The following is a 20,409-nucleotide window of genomic DNA, read 5'->3' on the forward strand; positions in this document are numbered from 1 at the left end:
TGGCTATCTCTGAAATGATTAGTTTAGTCCCACAAAAGTTTCCCATCGTCCACCAGTATAAATTGGGAAGCACACACGACGACCAACCCAAAAGTCCAGCATCATTTGATTACGCCTCCCATTTGGAGGAAAAATTCTTACAAATACATCGTAGTTAGGGTTTGAACTACGGATACCTGAGAGACAACCTAGACATCTTATCATGACATCATGACTCCGAAGATGACTAGTAAGTGTTTCATGCATCATGAGTACATCATATTTATCATAGGATTATAAATAAATAAAACCATAGGATTATAAATAAATAAAACGATTATGAATAAATTTGATTTTTGATTTAATAAAAATTTATTTATATTAGTTTAATATATTTAAAATGAATAAATTTATATAATTCATTAAATTAAATTAATAAATTGAAACTTGTGTTCAGCTCGATGGGTAAGAATAAAGATGGTGAAGTACTTCTAATAATTAGCACATGAAGTATTATCATCATGAGGTCTAGGATTCGAATTTTGGCAAAGTTGAAATAAATATCTCCTGTGATTTATCTCCTCCGTATTGATCGATTGATGGATGCGTTGGGAAGAACGAACTATCTTTTGTCACCATGAATAAAGAATAAATTTATTTTCAAAAAACACAAACAAAGCAACGGAATAAAACCCAAGATATCCTCTCCGCCTCCCCCTCCCGCATATTCCATTCTTCATCGTCCGGCATATTCCCTCTTCTTCTTTATCATCTCTTTCCTTTATATGACCCCCTCTCTCTCCTCTCGCTCTATTCCAAAATTCCCCCCTTTTGCGCTCATTCCTTCGTGATCCTCGTTGGCTTCGATCCTAGATCGGAAAGATTGCGTCTTGGTGATGAAGTTTGGGAAGAACCTCAGCAGCCAGATCGAGGAGACGCTGCCGGAGTGGAGGGATAAGTTCCTCTCCTACAAGGACCTCAAGCGGCGACTCAAGCTAATATCCGGCGCCGATCTGCCGGCCAAGCGGGCCAAGTTGGCCGATGAGGTGGCCGTCGGCGACAACGCGCCTTCCTCCACGGCTGAGGAGGAGGAGGAGGAGTTCGTGAGTCTCCTTGAGGCCGAGCTTGACAAGTTTAATACTTTCTTCGTCGAGAAGGAGGAGGAGTACATCATCCGCCAAAAGGTGTGTGGCTTTTCTTGTTCGGTTTCCGGTGGTTGTATGAATTGATGAATGATAAATAGGACGGGAAATTGGAATTAGGTTTCGATTTCGATCTCAATTTCAGATACCATCAACTAAATCGTTTGGTATGGTAAACTTTCTGATTTGACGCGCCGCTACTCCATGGAGAATTAGGTTTGAGGAGTTATAGTTTGTTTTGAAATCTGGACAGGCGGAAATGTAATATGGCTACTGAAACTCGTGGGCGCAAATAAATTATTATTTGTATGTTAAATCTACACTTCTTGTTCCTCGCGATGGAACGAGTAAATAGGTTGATCGTGTCTCTTTCCCCTATCTTCTCTTTTTAGAGTGACTTTTTAGACTGATTCATGGCTAGATCGCGCTTTTTTTTAAGAAAAGAATGCTTTATTTGTTGGTAATTATGGGATAGTTCACTCAATTGCATCGACATGAATCTGTGAATGTGCAGGACTTGCAGGATCGAGTCACTGCAGCCATCTCTAGGGGTTCCAAGGAGGAGTTGATGAAAGTAAGGAAGGAAATTGTAAACTTTCATGGAGAGATGGTTCTTCTCGAGAACTACAGTGCCCTGAACTACACTGGTAGGTTTTCATACCATTTCTTGCCAAGTATTCATCATTTTCTTGATCTGTTTTTGTGTAGGGTATTTTTAACTTGAGGCAATTTGTGGGTTTTATCCTACATTCACTTACGAATTGATCAGGTTCATTAGGCTGATGATATATCGCTTAGTAATTTTGCTTTGCTAGGCTATGACATGTTAGCACTCAGCAGACACATTGACGAATTGATCAATGGTGACACAATTAAGCAGCTCCTGTTGTAACTTCCATAACAGAGAACTCTATTGATGCAGTTTAACTGATTTAGACTAACCAAATGGGTTTGACTTATTGAGGTTTTCAAACACTGAACTAATATATTAGATACTGCATGTATTATTTGTTAAATTTTCCGATCATACTTCTTCAAGTTGTTAGGAAGGAAGCTCGCGTTATGTTAGTCATGATCTGAGTCTGATAAATAAGGAAACAACTACTTTTATGTTTGATCGAGTGAGCACTTCTCCGAAAAGCTTATGCTATTGAGAGTTATGCTTTAACATCTATCAAAACTATTCCAGGTGTGTGGGCAGTTGAGTGGAGCGGATTCATGTTCTTTAAAAATAATAAGACTGGCTATGATTCCAACATATATTTTAGAATTGGATTACCTCTAATTTGACTAGGTGGCCATTATTTGAAAGGTTAGAATTGTAGCACGTAGCTGAATCTATTTTTTCTTATTTTCAGCATAGTTCAAATTCATGAAAATATCACACCAATTAGCTCTTTTTTTTAAAAAAAAAATCCCCTAGGTATGTTTTCATATAACTTTCTAAACATCGTATGGAGAAGAAATGGAGAAAAAAGAATTGAATGATGAGAATACTTTAAATCAAACACCAAGAATCATTCTTGCTTGAATTAATGTAATTAAAGTTCCCCCTTTTCTAATGGTTAATGCCCAGTGCAAAATGTTTATAGCTGAGCCTTGTTTATCCAGATGGGTTTTGCAGCTTGGTGCTGAACAAAATAATTATAAACAATTGTGAACAACTTAGAAAATGATATATGTGAAGTAGAATATCTAGAAATTATTATATGAAAAAGAAAAATATAGCTCCATAATATTGGACATGATTTTTAACTTGTTTCGGCATTTGCTATTTGATGTGGGAACTTTTGAAATGGATGGACGCTAATGGTTCGCCTGGCAACTATACTATCTATTCAGAAGCAAGGGATACTCCTCTGAGTTAGTAAACAATATATATAGTCTTTGTTTTGTGGATCTCTTGTTTGTTTAATGATATATTTACTTACTGAGCGATACAATATATACTATATTTAAGATCCTGTAAATTACAAATGGCTGCAGTATTATTGATGAACTGCTCTCTTTTCTTTTGGTATGTATGTTTTTTGGCCAATCCTTTGTCTGATTGCGTTTATTTGTGATGTTCAGGTCTAGTGAAAATACTGAAAAAGTATGATAAAAGAACTGGAGCACTTATCAGGCAGCCCTTCATCCAAAAGGTTCTTAAGCAGCCATTCTTTACGACCGATCTGCTTAACAAACTTGTGAAGGAGTGTGTGGCGATGCTTGACCACCTCTTCTCCAAGAACGACCCACCATCAACTTCAGGAGAAAGCAACACAGAGAACGGAGAAAGGAAGCCAGCACAATCAGGTTCCTGTTTGGCCGCAGGGGTTCCAGAGTTGGAGGAGATCGAGTATATGGAGAGCTTATACATGAAGAGCACGATAGTAGCACTGCGGTCCTTGAAACAGATTAGGAGTAGAAGTTCGACGGTCAGTTTCTTTTCGCTGCCTCCTTTGAAGAGTAATGGGTTGGAAGAAAGGTGGCGGAATAGCGTTCCTGTGGTAGAACAAGTAGCTGAGTAACAGCATTGCACCAGCAACACTAGAAACCTTGGTTGTCTCGTAATTTTGTTTGGAAATGGTCTTCCCTCTATATTTCCATAAATTCTCTTAAAGGTCCCCTGGATGGTATGATAGTTGAAGCATTAAGTGTTGTCACATGAGGTCTGGTCTTGATCAAAACTCAATATATCCGAACATGTTTTTCCTTATACCTTGGTCAACTGTACTAATAGCTAATAATCATCGGTTATTTACCTTTTTATATTAGAGGATGTTTGGTTGAGCTTATAAGCTTTTTAAAATAGCTTATAAGCTGTTTTGGAGCTTATAAGCTCTTCAAATTTGTTTGGTAAAATTTTTTTCAAATAGTTTATAAGTTGTCAAAATAAGTTGTTTTGAAGTTTATAAGCTGTTTTTAAAAAAATATGGGAGACTCTACTTTTTTAAAAAAGATTTTATTTTAATAATTTTCTTTTCTAAAATATCCTTATATTATTTCATAAATCTCTATCTTATCCATTAATTTTATAAACCTAGTGCTTGTCATCGTCGACTTCTCTTCCAGCGTTTCTCATCTTCTTCGCCGACTTCTCTTCCAGCACTTGTCATCTTTTTCGTCGATTTCTCTTTCAGCGCTTGTCATCTTCTACGTCGACATCTCTTCCAGCACTTGTCATCTTCTCCGTCGACATCTCTTCCAGCGTTGTGTCATCTTCTCCATCGACGCTCCTTTCCAATTCTTTTCTCCCCTGGTGCAGAAATTCAACAATGTATGGTTAGAATTTATTTTTTCTATCAAATTTCTTTCTATATGCTTATCGTCCAATGGTAGTTGCAAGATTAGTAATCCTTGATTGAATATGCTTTGGTTCAGTTTTTTTCTCGGATTTCAGTATTGTTTTTGTCTTCAAATCTGTTTATCAATCTTATGACTCATGCTTTGAAGGTATCTTATAGTTTGTGATCAAAGTGTCTTTATGTATGCAAATCTGTTAAATTTTTTCCATAGTCTTTGGTATCCAAAATATATTAGTGTGTTGAGACGATTTATCATTGGGATGATAAAAATATTTACAATATCATCAATTATAGATTTATCTCTGTTTCAAGAAGACTCTTGACTTGTCTCGGCCTTCTTGCTTCCCTAAGTTATAAATTTTATGGTTTCAAAAATATTTTGACTACTATGAGACGATAATTTTCATTGTAAAATACTCCAGAATTTTAATTTAATATGCTTCAGCATCATAAAATGAGAAGATGTCCTATAAAACAATTTGTAGCTATGTTGCTGATGGAAATGCTTTAAATTCTCATCCACGGCAAGAATTCCATTAAACTTGCTTAATTTGGACCAACAGAAACCACTTATACACTATATTGTGACATAGAAATATGAATCGTAAATTAGCAAAAAATATCAATATCATCTTTTTAGTTTTATCATTCCCCTATCCAAACTCCATTGTTGATTGTACTTCCTCATTTACTTTTTTGGTTGTTTTATTTTGTTAGTTTGGAAATGGGAAATCAAGACAATAGAAACCAAGGAGTCACATCAAATCCAACTTTGAGTAAGGTATCATTTTGAAGACTTTCGCCGAGCTAGGACCTTGCAACTATCTGCACTTAGAAATTTGAAAGAAAAATTCAATTTTTACTACTCGTCATGTAGAAATTGTGTTGAACGAACATTTGGAGTTTGGAAAGCAAGATAGAATATTTTGGTTGATATGCCTTATTATCATATTGATACACAGAGAAATTGTGCTGGCGACAATGGCCGTTCACGACTATATAAGAAAGAAAAATGTTTCAGATGAGGCATTCCGAATAACGGAGTATGAAAGTTATCAATTATCTACCGAACACAATATATTTACAACAAACTCTACGATGGAGAATGAAGATAGTCCTGGCAATATATATTGGGTGGCAGTGCGTGATTCAATTGCTATGAAAATTGCAAGAAGTGGACGATAATTTGTGTTAGATTTTTTTAGTCATGTATTTGCTATTCAATTGCTTAAATTGTTTCGTCATATTTCACTTTGTTGTTTTCATTAATATCATTTTGCTTTATATTGAAATGAGATTTTGTTCTGACACTGAATATTATTAATTTTCGGTTGCATCAACTCAATTTTCAATTCTACCAAATTTATGTTTAACTGGTTGTCCTTCCTGATTACCTTATATGCTTAGCAAGTGTTTGAGTTAATGAGATTGAAGTTGGCAGTGGACATCGTGAAAGCTAACAATTTGAAGACCAAAACACTCTATTATCCGAAGGCAACACAAGTGTCGAAAGCAACGCAAATAATTAAGCATTTGGAGAATGGAGTTCCACAAGAACTTGCAACACATGGTTAAAGTAATATTTTTATTTTTTTAATTATTTGTTGATTATAAATTTTTTTGTCTTAAATTTTCTTTTAATTATTACTAATTAGTTGTTATTTAACTTTTTAATTGTTTGAAATTTATGTTAACTTTATTAAAAAAAATCGATGCTTAACATATGTTTAATTTAAGTTATACCTTCGTAACTTTATTACATGCAATAATTAAAATACATGTATACCCTTTTTAATAATTTTATTAATAAAAAGATCTTATAATACCAAACATATTAATACCTTTAAGTTGATTATAATAAGTTCACCCAAACACTTTAACGACTTATTTTTAAAATAAAATCTAACAGCTTATAAGCTCCTAAAACAACTTATAAGTTATTAGATCTTATAAGATACTTTTAATAAATTTAACCAAACACCCTCTTAGTCTAAAAATAGATTAACAACGAATCACCTTTTATCACAAATTTTCTCTTGAATGCTTAATCTAATTATTTACATGTTAATTCTGAAAATATAAATGGTAAAATCGTGTGAAAAATTAGATATTTGGGAGAAAGTTCTACTTCTGTATAAAAAAACAAAGTTATCATTTCAGCGGCTCTTCTAAGGCATTTGTTTAAGTACAACAATTTTTACATAAAAGAGATCAAACTTTAATAAGATATTTTTTCATCCATTGAAAATCAACTTTAAAATTTATTATATCAAATACATATCAATTGTGCTAATCCATAGGGACAAGAAAGTTCTACTCTGAATTGACTGAAACTCTCATTGTATAGAAAATCAGCCTGTCACCTGAATCAGTCAGGCCGGACCAATTAGGTGGGGAAGTGAATTGATTAGGCCATTGGGCTAGTCAAATTGGGCAGACTAATTGATCAATCAATCGGGCAGGCAGGCTGGAAGAACCGATCAAGTTGATGAAATAACAATATATATATATATATATATACCCAAATTTAGCAATAATTCACCAATTCGCATAATAGGAAAAAAACATTATTCAATAATTAGCAAGATGCAAAATTATATTACATTTTGTGGCATACGAAGGAGATTCAAGTCACCGCTATGATAATAATAATAATAATAATATAGCTTTGCTCACCAACCATGATTTTCTACGTTACATTCCTAGTTGAAAAATCATTCAAAATCCAGCTCTACTATACACTTTCTCGACTGCAGCAAAGAGATACTCTTCTTCTATAGGCAGTTTTCCGTAGCACAACTCAACTCAACAATCCTTCTGAAATGTACACCATGCATGCGCTATTCGACTTCAAGAAAATCATGAAGCTGTTCACATTGTCCCAGTGCATCGACGCTCAAGCTATCCCATGAAATTTGCCAGCAAGCGATCAAAGCCATCGCATAAGAGACTCATAGACCATACACTAGAATCTCCGTGCTGACTAGCAATGTTGACAGAGCATATAACCTGAACACATTGCAAATTGTATTTCTACAGGGGGAAGACAACATATATAGAACAGAAGATGGATCAAGTTGGAAAATAGAGGATGAGGTACACTTACCTGAAAGGTAATATAAGTCATGATTAATTCAGATTGCTATGCTCCTGATAAGAATATCCTTGAGAATGCTGGCAGTTCTCTGTAAAAACTTCAAGCTGTGCCCTATTTTGTCCTGCTCATTCAAAACATATGAGGATTCAAATCTAGCTATTTAGAAAACTAAATTGTATCTGGCAAGCCAAAATAAATGGTCTAGGCTTCAGTAAAATATCAAGTCTATGTGATGTGTGCCGAAATCTTGAGTGGCTACTGCCATAAAAATGCTCCTACCTGAGTGTTCCTAAACAAGCACCAAAGTTTGACTACACTATTTCATAAACATTTCAGTTCATAGTCAAATCTGCTTTAGCAATAAATAAACATTTGATCAACTTCAACTATCAGACAAAATTATTGGAACCCTGGGACATCATGACAGTAAGGTGAGATGAATATAGAACAGCAAGAATGCACAACTAAATGTAAGTCAGTTACAGTCACGTATCGTCATAAAATAATAAACACTTAACTATAAGTAACCAGTTCTTCAAATTCTCCAGACATACCTCTTTCAGTTGCTCGATCCTATCTAAAATTGGATGCATGTTGTCACTAAACGATGACTGCAAATCACTTATCCTGGCAAACAAAACAACAATTGAGTAACAGATTAGGAATTGAATAAAACATGTTTTTGTTGCATATAATTTTTATTTTGGAAGGCCAGGCATGAAGTGCTACTGTGCCTCACAACCTAAGATACTCTTTGTTAGGTCATCCAAGGCTATAACATTTTTTTTTCATTTTAAAAAAATTAAACCCTGAACCCATATAAGATCATCCACCATAAAGGTAAAGAAAGTGCATAACTAGCAGAAATTGGGGATGGACAATTGCATTCCTATGGATAATCCATCTTAGTGATTCCCTTATGAAAGCTATACAACTAAGGCCAACGATAATTTATATAATACACGGATGGTCACGGATTAGCTAAGTAAAATATTCATACTCATCCTGAAGGCTAAAAAGCAAGATGTTGAGGATTAGTTCAGCAAGTTGAAGCAAAAGTGTGATAAGCTGGTCCCTATTTCCAGCCATGCGACACATCTCTATCATTGCAATGTATCTCCTGTATCGGATAAATATGAAAAAGCCACTGTTAAAGAAAAACTCATATGCACAGATTCATCCCTACTCTGGAAAAAGTAGGAGGATAAGCACGTGTAATAAATGAAAAAGAATAGGCACAAAAGAAATCCCACATGCTATAACAATGCATGAAACAAGGACGTGATGTTAATTCTTTACAAATTGAATGGTACTTGCACAGATTCATCCCTATTCCTTCTATTCGAAATCAATCTATATCTCAACATTTGTAATGAATTTTGAAGCAACTTCAAAAATGTTTTTTCCCCTTGTATTCTAAAATTAAATAATCATTCAATTGTTGAAAAGCTGATATGCAAGTATCAAATGATAAAACTCTATTGACACTAGCTCCACTAGTTGAGACAAATGCTGTCCCTTGAGTGGAATGCTTTCACAAAACAAATGAAAATATCATCAATGAAAAGAAGAATTTCAATACTTGATTAAAATGTCAATTCAACTCTCAGGCAACAGATGAAAAAAGGAGGAAAATACTGTAGAGCGTGTAAATGGCTTCAACAATATCATTTCCCTATTGGCATGCAGCTTCTTAAAAACTTGTATCCTTGATATGGCAATACTAATTTACAAAATAAATAAATAATATTCAAACACAATCCTAGCACGCTTGGCATCACAAAAATGTGAAACTTAAGCATGAACCACAAGTGTTTCACTTCACCCTAAGAATGAAACAATTGTAGCTAATGATGCCCAGAAAACTAATAAAAGAAAATTAACATGCCAATTGCACTGGCTACAATAGAAACATCAATTGCACCAACCATTTAGTTTGTAAAACCTTACTAATTGCAATACCTGGATCATTTCCAAAAAAATTCTTTGCACACCTTCAATCACTTCATTATTCTAACTGACTAATTTATCTAATGCTCAATTGGGCATCTTAAAAAATACTCGTTTAATTATAACTAATTTTATCTTACTATAAACTAGATCCAACAGCTAGTCAACTATAACATTAATTTCTGCCTTGCCTTTCCTTCTAGCTCTACACATCCATCCACATCCATAGGTGTTAGAAATTACTCCAAGAAAAAAAAAATAATAACACTCAGATTTCGATATTTCAAGTGGACACATAAATTTCTATTGATCACATGTAAAATTTTTTAGAAATAGTTGTGCATCCATACCATGTCAAATACTCATAACTGAGTCTAAGTAACGCAGCATGTGGTCAAGTCTCAAACATTTGATATATTGTGAAATGCTTCTTTTTATTTGGTGGTGCTAGGGTTGCAAATTTCACTACTAGAGGTGTCGAATTTGGGAAAAAGAAATATTATATTGCTTCATTGTCACATAAACACTACAATGATGAAAGAGAGGATAAAAAGAGAAAAGGTAGCCGGTGCACGAAGCTCCTGCCAGTGTGGGTCCTGGGAAATGGGTTGGACCACAGAGGATAAAAACAGAAAGGATGAAATGAAATTAATATGACGAGATATCAGGAACAAGTCTATTGAATTTCTTGCTTAAGTAATGCCATACAACATACCATAGCTCGACATTGCTAGGCATAGGAAAGCAAGGAAAGATCTTCACTGGAAATGCATAGTACAACTCAACTCTTTACAGGACATAGCAACATGAGAATGAGAAAATTCTCTGTTCAAATCTTACAGAAATAAAAGAAGATTGAAGACATAGATAGTAAAAGAAGATCAGAGATACAGATAAAAAAAAAAAGAAAATGCAGCAGAACATGATACAGATGGATATCAACCATTAGATGAGTATGAATATAATTTTAGCAATCAAGAGAGAGGTCATCAGAAAGAGGATATTCAACATCAAAAAGTCGATGTGTTGGTAAATTTCAAAAGATAGAAGTGGCTGTTCCCATGTTTTGAAGAGGCAGTTAATAATTTGGCCAGAAGTGGTTGGAGGCAGCCTGATAATGCTTAGGCTTAGAATGACCCAAAGGTTGCAAAGAAAGGAAAAACATGCAATAATTGATGCCGTTGATGAAAGAAATATCAGCAGAATCGAGGTAGCAAAGGCATGCTAGCCATTTATGTAAGATTTCTCAAGTGCAGCTGCTTCGAGGGAGGTTGCTGACTTAATTGCACAGCACAAATCTGAGACAAAGCCAGATCCAAACTACAGTAAACTTAATTGCAAAAATTGCAAGTGATACCCCAACCCACTCTTCTCCCTGCCTGTTTGTTACCTTTTTTTACCCCCTTCCTCGCAAACAGAAACTAAACATCATCACCACCCTCTCACTCTCCTTGTTCACACACTGCATCTCCATTATCATCACCACTCGACATCATCGCACATAACACCACTGCCTCCACCGTTGCACCTCTGTCGCTTCTACAGTGTCACTGCTGACACCGCAGTGACACCACCATTGTTGTTCCTTTCTCCCCTCTTGTCTGGATAACATCACTACAACGCTGTTATTCTTGCACCTACGACTTTGGCACGAGCAGCAAACCATGAAGAACAGCAGTGGAGTTATTTCGTCTCTCCTCTTCTTGTATTATTGATCGTGAAATCCTTTTATCCATCTTTTTTTTTATCTTCCTTTAAAGCTGAAACTAGGAACTTATTCAATCAATTCAGCACATATGTCCCATTTTGTTCAGTTACTGTTTTGATCTCTGTCATTCATAGTTAGTGTTATCGTTCTCCTTTAGGAACAACAAGATTAAAATCCTTTTTGTATGCTCTATCGGTTGATTTTAGTACCTTACATTTAAGTTGTCATTAAATTAAAATTTATTCTTTAGGCTATTTCATTGGAAGATAATTAATCCTTCTTGAGGAAGAGTTTAATCCTATATGCATGCACAAAAAGTTTTGCCTAAGCCCTTTGCCTTTGTGTTTCATTGTTCGTGTTTGTCTTGTCATTTAGGGCTTAATATAAGATTCTTTTGGTGTATCCTTGTAGATCCATCAGCCAAAGAGGTTTAGAGTTTTTTAGGGCGAACCGATGCAAAAAGTTCTTGTTCAGGTGGGTGTTTCTTGATTGATTCTATTTGATATTTTCCTTGTGCATTATTAAATTGATGAAACATTATTACAAAGATTAATTGAATATGTGTTTTCAAAGGGGGAAAACTTAAAAGAATCTTGCGTCATAAAACGGATTAAAGATCAAATTTATTAGAACGATTACAAAATAATTTAATGTTTTATTGTGCTGTACTTCTTCCTACTATACATTTTGATATATATTTGAGTAATATACATGAGGAGAGTTTACTTTCAAAAACTACTCTACAAATCAAGACGATTTAAAGAGTGAAATTTTATTTAATATTTTATTGCTCTTGCTTAAAAGAGAGTCTTGACGCAATGGTAAAATTGCTTCCATGTGACCTAGTGGTCCCAAGTTCGTGTGGCAGAAACAACCTCTTGCAATACAATAGACCCTTCCCCCACGGAAGCTTCATGCAATGAGCTGCCCTTTTTATTGCACTTGCTTCCTAATTAATATACATTAAGATGAATGTATATGTGGGTGATAAAACATATGAAGGTTTAACTTCAAAAACTATTGTACAATCTTTCCTTTGATATTTATCATTTGACCTTTTACAATGCTCTTAATTTCTCCTTGTTTTATACTTGTGTACCATGGTCATGAGTGATAACACAAACTTTAATAGGAGCTGATAGGTAATAGAAACTATAATAAAAGGAATTTGAACGACCTTAAGAATAATGAAGAATAAAGAAACTGAAATACAACTTGTTTCTACTTAAGTAATACAAGATTAAATGAACTACTACTAACCGAGTGAATTGCGGATCGTTTACCTCTATATAAATTTATTAAAGAAAGAATGAAAATGTATTAATATAAAAGAAGAAAAGAGGAAACAAGAGAAGATGATGAAACTATTTCAGAACTAAAGGAGAATTGATTAATTGCCACGATGCTAAAAAACATACAATTCAATTAACTTACTCAATATTATTTTTTGTTTTCTATGATAGTATATCATGCACATCGCCTCTTACTTCACTTTGTATTGCGTGTTCACTCTCAACTTTTCGTTTGACTTCTAGGTTCAAAGACCTAAGTCAATTTTCATGGTTTAGATTAATTATTTTATGATGCTCATGTTTAGAGATACCCTCTGACAATATTGAAAACGATTTTGATTAGTGTCTATATATTTATTTCTAGTTGAATGAATTATTCCTTTTAGTAGTGGTATTCTATGGTTATGATGTAGTGGTAAATATTGTCATGAGAAAGGAGGCTATCCTCATATAGGTACGACGCCTTTAGGGTCGTGAAAGACTTAGTAGCAACACTAAGGCTGATGGTTTATGGTTGGTCTTCATCTGCATTAATCTAGATGAAATATGATTGGTCCATATGAGGATTGCTGGCTGTTGGAATTTCAAAGTAGGCACAACACGGTCTACAGAGAAGAAGGCTACAACACTAGTAGGGCAAGCCTTGGGGCCTTCATCTAATGAAGAAAAACAACGACCTCTTGGTAGCTTGCATTGTGCTTGACTGCCTACGGTGCAAAGTGTTGGTGTTGTCACGGTCCTGAATGATGAGGAAGCAGATGGAGAACAACTGAGTCTCATGAAGGACAAAGTCAAAATGGAACAAAAGGAGGGGGATTGTCATGCATGGTAGGGAAAACATCCAGGGTATTGTGATGCCCAATGGTGTTTTGAACAAGCAAAAACTGTATGATGTTCTGAATGCATGTTCACAAGATGAACTCATGGTTCAGATGGTATGAGGTACAAACTCAAGGCAGAAGTATCATCAAGAAATAGTAAGACTTTCATGGAAGAGGAAGGCTCAACATGTTATTGGGTCTGCGCATGAAACTGTGGACATATAAAAGGAGGATCTAATGGAGGTGGAGTGGGCCAGGTGTCACATTGAAATCAGAAGTCTTACCCTTAAGGAAAAGAAATGTTATGTTGCCTTATTATATAAATAACTTTTACATGTGTACATATATATAATATCAAAACCCTATGTAAAAGTACTAATGTGACTAAACTCATTACACCTAATACCCAATAAATGTGATTCCTTCAATAGAAATATTCTTGACACCAACTCGAAATGTATATATTCAGCTACTTGACAAAAGATTGTGGTCCATAGAAGCTATAAGTTGTTGGAAGTAAATTCATACCAAAGCTTGTTTTACCAATAATAGCAATGTGGTTACTGATGACGAATAAATAACTGTAAATGAAGCCAATCATTAAATTGGTTACAGAATTCTCCTTTTCCCCCTGAAGCAAAATCTGTTTATTGATGGTTCTCCAGTCATAAGAAATTACAATATTCATCATATCTTAAGTGGGAACATTGTTCTAATAATTGCCATGTGTGAAAAGTTAAATATGATTGGCTGCCACCTTTGACAGTTTTTAGCCAATCCTTCTATTGTTAGTCATGGATGATATATTCAGCAAATGCAAATTAAAACCTAGGTCCTATTTTTGTTTACAAAGCATATTTGCTTCTTTACTGTCATATAACTGAAATCATGAATTGCCAAAAGAAATTCCTTTAACATAAGGTACAGAAAACAATCTCTATAAACAATGTAGCCCCTTAAAATTTCAAAACAGGTGGAACATAATTTTATATTTTTTCAACGCAAAAAAGATATTGCTTCTAGTAAATGCAGGAGCATTAAAGACAATTCAAAAGAACTGCGGTTGAAGTGATTTTATCATTACCTTTTCCTTATATTATCAGAAGAAGAAACATAACCCTGTTTCATGCATAGGGTGATTACTTCATCAACCTCCAGCCTTGATAGTTCGTTAATATCCTGAATCTAGAAAACATAATAGACATGAAGCAATATACTTGAACTACTAGTACTTAAACAACAATAAAAGCAATTATCTAGCCAAAAAAAAGTAAATAAAGTCAAGAATTTAATAGAATTGTAGGGATTTACCAACACAGTAAATATTTTATATTTTGGAAGTGTTAGAGATATTATATTAATAGTGTAATTGATATCTGTTCAGTCCCTGTCTCATTTAATATGAATGAAGTACAATATTTACCAAAATTCTACATAGTCTAAGACCCCTTTCTTCAGGTTAGGGTTTTTCAAGAGGCTTTCTCCTTAAGAAAAAGTTACCGGCCTTACCTTTATCCTTTCCACATATATCTCACTGTCATCTGTGTTATTCATCTACTTGCCGATGAATGCAGCATTATTTTGGCAGCCACCAACATGCATTTGATCCCTCCTTTCAGTCACACCGAGACCTATGTTAGCACCAGATCCACATCTTGTGCATCCTCTGCTTGTCCTCTTAGGTGCTCATGACATCTTCAACACAATGCCACATGACAAACCTCTCTGGCAATGACATGCTCTTCAACGAGATCCAAACTGGACCCTTCACTCCTCAATCTTCTCTGCTTACAATCACTTCCACCAGCGCATATCAAGGTGGTATTGAGGCATCGGCGACACCACATCTGTCAGAGACGATCCCTGCATCATTCCTAGTCTGATGCTCCAAGTCTCTTTGTCACACCTCTCACTCCAACCTGTGTGGCCACCTCTACAAGAAAGCCATTGAAAGCAGCAACACCTTAGACAAATCTCAGCGCATGAATCTGTTCACGGATTCCATTTGAGCACTCTTCTCTGTGCCAAGCAACTGGTTGGCCCACACCAAGGAGAGAGAGGGGCTCCTTACTTTCTTCTTATCTGAACCTGACTCCTCAAATCCTCTAGGCAAGAATAGTCAAGGGCACTAGCTACCATTGTGGGGCAGGCCACCAGCTTGCTCGTGTCAAGATATTCCAGATCCAGCCATCCTCATGCACTGACACCTCTACCCTCAAAACCCAATAAGTCTTCTCATACTTTGCAAAATATATACCAATAATGGATCTTAATACCAGTCATATCAAATCAGTTGAATCCAATAGGGTTGGACAAGGAATATCGTATATTTGAATTGGGAATAAGAGGGAAGCTTAAAGGATATGTTCTATTGTTTTATGCATTGAGCTAATCAAATTAGATTATTTGATATTCATTTTATAATTAATATTAATTGCTAAGATATCTATTTTCTGACAAATACAATCCATTTATTCACTGTATCATATAGAAGTAATTGTATAATTTAATATTATATATTTTTGAAATATATAGGAAATTCAAATCTTGATGTCATTAACAAATCTATCCTTTAATATTTAGTAATATGTTTAACAATTCTTGTTTCATAAATCACATGTTTAAAACTTATTTTATCACCTCATATATTTTTCTTAAATTTGAATCAAATTTGATAGGAATATTAAGGATTAGCTCCAAGTATCTATCTTTTTACATTAAGCATGAACGAACATATCCAAAACATGGTACCGTGGTACATATTGTTTACAGATAATAGTGTTTGATAGATAAGACACGTGAAAGAGTAAATATTAAACTCGAATCTAAGCGGAAACACTGGAAGTGAAAGGTTTTAAGTTTAGTAGAGAGAATTTAAGTTTAGCAATATTAGACGTAATGAGGCAATTATTAAGATAAAAGATAATAAATTTTTTGTAACCGAAAATTTTAAGTATTTAAGATCATTTTTGCATAAGGATAGAGGGATTAAGCAGAGATATGTTACATATAATATAAACAGGATGGTTGAAATGGAGGAGAGCGTCAGATGCTCTTTGTGATCCTAAAGTACCTCTAAACTTAAGGGAAATTCTACAAAACGACGGTTAGAGCTGCTATGTTATATAGACTTGAATGTTGAACTATGACTCGAACATATGAGTAGAAGATAAGAGTTACATAGATGAGGATATTAAGGTGAATGTGCGGGCATACAAGAATGGACAAGATAAGAAATAAGAATATTAGAAAAAAAGTAGGGGTTACACCTATTGAGAAAAACATGTTTAAGATGATGCGAACATGCACCGACTAATAAATGCTCCGGCAATAGAAAACTATGACAATATGCACATCAAACGAAGAGGATCAAAATAAACTTGGTTAACAACAATAAAACAAGATTAAATTTATTTAAATACAAATGATAATATAGTTGGGGATAGAACCTAATGACGTAGAAGGATCTATATAGTCGACCTTGCTTAATGGGATAAGATTTGATTGTTATTGTTGTTGCTTTGACTTTTGAATCAAATTTGATAGGTTTTAAGCCAATTATGATTTTGTCCAAGAAATTAGCTAAAATAGGATTGACCGTAGTCAATGCTGATCCACTTTGGCCAGTCAAGAAATGGGATTGGTTAATTTTGAAAACAATACTTCTAACAACAAAGCTCACTACTTTCACACCTACTAGTGGTATCCTAGACTCTCTTCAAGAGGATGAGGCGATGCACCTCGCCAACTCACCAAGTCCTATAGACCCTCCTTTAAAGCTATGAAATCAACATCGGACTAGGGGAAACGGAGTATTGCCACTACCAACCTCGATTTGAAACCAAACTACCTGCCTTTGCTCGTTGTGAGGACTTCCAAGAATATGTACACCGCCACTACCAGCCTCTTGTACTTGCCTCAATTTGCCACGAGAACTTCAAGGAGAGAAAGGGATGCGACTAATAGTCCGTTGACGACACACCTAACATAAACATGAAGATACTACAACCTCTATTCATGCTTCAGCCACTTGTGTGTTATCAACTTTTGTTTAGAACTTTGCTGATAAAAAATCGAACGAATCTTTAGTTATCTAGTTATCTGTTTTGTTAACTCCTTTTTTTGGCCTGTGTATTATTATTTTTCATTTCATTTTTTTTTCATGTCTACTCTATGTTTTAATTATGATAGTTTCTATAGTTTATATAATACCTAGACATAACCGATGCAAGGGTTTCTGAACAATATGAGTGAAAATATATTTCTATTTTTCATAATTTTATATATTATGATTCTCAGTTGGACTAAAAATGTTAGTATAATTTTTAACTTTGGTTTGATTAATTTGAACTGTGCACAATATAATCTAAAATTTCATTGATGGCAAGTGAAACTTGTTTTGGCTTGCATTTGGGTATTGATGATTGAAGGAAGCCACAATGTTGAGCTTGTGCAAAAGAGGTCTCTCGGATCATGTTCAACAGAGGTAAGGTTGAACTTTCTGCTTCATGGTTAAGATTCAGTTGTTAATTTCTTTTGTTGATATAAATAATGAATCTCATGAATTTGATAATTGCTGAAGACATGACCAAGTATTTCTGATTTAATTGTGTTTCTCCAATCTATATTGATCAGTATATTGATGAGGATTATTAATGTAAGTGTAAATCTACATAAACATTGGGTTGATTAATCTGTGCACATTAGTTTCCAAGGTAGTGTGTTCAAGTTGTTGGATTTTGGATTTGTTGAAAGGATATATTAGGAATTGCCAGCTTTGAAGTATCCACTTCAGTGGCGTATCTTCAAATTTAAATACACAATTAGTTGGATCGAAGTTTATTTTGTTAGTGTGTTCCAGATCCACAGTTGTATGAATTGGGGAAAGAAAGATCAGTTGGATGGTAGTTGGTCTGGTAGTGTCATCTGCTGGGTTATGCTGGATCACCATCATTGAGTAAATGGTTTGATGATGAATTTTTTGATGTTTAAATGGTTGGTGTTACTGTGTTAGTTTGTTCTGTATACACCTCTAAATAATTAGGGAAAGGTTGCTGATTGGTCTGGTGTTGGTATATCATCTACAATGAAACCCTCTATTTCTTGAATCAAGGTTCTCAAGAAGGATTTATAACTGTGCTATTAATTTTGGTTAGTTGGATGGTGTGATTGTGTGGTGATTCCACATAAGCATGGTTTGTTTAGAATTTGTAGATGGAAGGGTGTTGTTGACGATTTAAATAGTTGACTAAGAGATTTATTAAAGGTAAGTCAGCATGGCACAATTGAGAAAATGTTATAAGTGGACTACTATTCCTCAGTTGGTTCTATGCTAGAAGAGGAAGACATCATTTTCCTTGCTTGAATGTAGTCGAGATCAAGAGAGGGTAGAACTAGTTATGAATTTTTTTTATGGATGTTAGAATTGATGTTCATTACTAAATATTTGTAGAGTTCCTTAGGATTTGATTCTTTCTCTTTTGGAATCCCTTTCATCATTTTAAATTCCGTTACATTGAATGAGATATATATGGTTATTCACAATATTTAATTCCTACATGATTATTTTTTATCTGCATATTTATGCTATTTTATGATATAGGGCTGTGTTCTAAAATGTGCCCTAGGCGGCTTGCATAGGCGCTTGGCGGCCGACACCCGCACTGGAAAGGTGCTAGACGGCGTTGGGCGTTATAGAAATTTTGGACTTTTTTTAAAAAAAAAAAAATTCCATTTAAAAGTCTAAATCCTAATTGATCTCATGCTATGTTGACCCCCGACTGCCTCTCGCCTCTTTCATAACAGCTCGACAATCGGTAAATTTTTAAATTTATTTTATGCAATTTTTTTCGCCTCCCGGATGCTTCCGATCTCGCGGGACGCATCTGGGGCCGTCGAACGAGTCGTCGGAAGCTTCTAGTGAATCGTCCAACGACCCCAAACACGATCAAGAACGAGCCTGCCGCCATCAGAGTTCAGCACAACGATGTCGCATCGTGTTCAATGCAGCCTCGCGATATTTTTTTTAAATATATTTATTATTTATTTTATTTATTTAATTCAACAACTCCTCACTTAAATAGGATAATTTGAATAGGCTTTTATATACCCAATTAAATTATCCAAATAAATTATATAAAAAATATAGTTAAAATTTAAATTTTTTTATAAATTTTATTAACTTATTTATATTCTAATGATATTATATTTAAAATTTAAAAATTTTAATAAATATTATTAATTAATTTATATTCTGATATTTTATATTTAAAATTAAAAAATTCTAATAAATTTTATTAATTCATATAAATCATATTTATATTCATAATTTTATATTTTAAATGTAAAAAAAATCTAATAAATTTTATTAATTCATATAAATCACATTGATATTATGATAATATTTTTTTACTAATTTATATTAATTTTTTTTACTGATTTATATCCTCTATTTATTCTAAAATCACTTTTCAGATCATCACAATTGCAATGACAAGCAATCCATCTTCGACAGCATCCGTCACTCAACCCGAATCTGGAATTCTTAGGAGAAAGTCCATTGACATTGGATGGGAGTTTAGGATGTTGATTGATCCTAATAAGCTCGACAAAATTAAATACAAGTTGTGTGAAAAAACGATGTCTGGGGAGTGTATAGGATCAAGGAGTAGATAGCAAATATACCTGAAAATGTATCTGATTGTCGAAAAATATCTCAAGAAGATAAAAATAAATGCAAACTGGCTATTTTAGATGGGAGGAACAAAAAAAAGAATAAAATAATGGAAGAACAATGTTGAAGAATAGAAGTGACTATTTCTCTAGATAAAGAAGATCCTGAAATTGAAGGGATAGATGGAATTAAACAAACCTCTTCCACTTGGCCCCATGAATATATATGTATTGATAATTGCTCCAGAAAATGTAGGTTCCAGTGGGAGCAAAGTGCTTTGCCAAAAAAATATAAATGAAGCATTTTTCAAATAGAGAACTCAACAAGTTCAACAATATATTGGGAGATGGGTTTATGAAAATGGAATCTCATTCAATATTGTTGATAATGATAGCTTCAAGCAACTAATGGAGGCAGTGGGTCAATTTGGACTAGAAGGAACAAAGTAACTGCTGAA

The 20,409-nt window shown here is 34.2% G+C and overlaps 2 protein-coding genes across 3 annotated transcripts in view; one reads left to right on the plus strand and one right to left on the minus strand.

Annotated features, from left to right (window-relative positions):
- Positions 1 to 702: 702 nt before the first annotated feature.
- On the plus strand, positions 703 to 3,875 carry LOC122038608 (SPX domain-containing protein 1-like). Its single transcript, XM_042598413.1, has 3 exons — positions 703 to 1,163; positions 1,636 to 1,768; positions 3,195 to 3,875. The coding sequence occupies exons 1-3, from the start codon at positions 876 to 878 to the stop codon at positions 3,632 to 3,634; spliced, it is 861 nt and encodes a 286-aa protein (XP_042454347.1). The 5' UTR covers positions 703 to 875; the 3' UTR covers positions 3,635 to 3,875.
- Positions 3,876 to 6,962: 3,087 nt separating this feature from the next.
- Positions 6,963 to 20,409, minus strand: part of LOC122038609 (nuclear pore complex protein NUP205-like) — a 71,798-nt gene continuing 58,351 nt past the window's right edge. For both annotated transcript variants that reach the window (XM_042598414.1, XM_042598415.1), the window contains exons 42-46: positions 14,364 to 14,464; positions 8,509 to 8,628; positions 8,063 to 8,135; positions 7,518 to 7,629; positions 6,963 to 7,420 (exon numbers count right to left, since the gene is read on the minus strand). In XM_042598414.1, the coding sequence (XP_042454348.1) occupies positions 7,546 to 7,629; positions 8,063 to 8,135; positions 8,509 to 8,628; positions 14,364 to 14,464 (378 nt within the window). In that variant the 3' untranslated portion in view covers positions 6,963 to 7,420; positions 7,518 to 7,545. The remainder of the gene's footprint in view (positions 7,421 to 7,517; positions 7,630 to 8,062; positions 8,136 to 8,508; positions 8,629 to 14,363; positions 14,465 to 20,409) is intronic.

This window comes from Zingiber officinale, chromosome 1A, assembly GCF_018446385.1.
Source record: "Zingiber officinale cultivar Zhangliang chromosome 1A, Zo_v1.1, whole genome shotgun sequence".
Classification (NCBI taxonomy): Eukaryota; Viridiplantae; Streptophyta; class Magnoliopsida; order Zingiberales; family Zingiberaceae; genus Zingiber; species Zingiber officinale.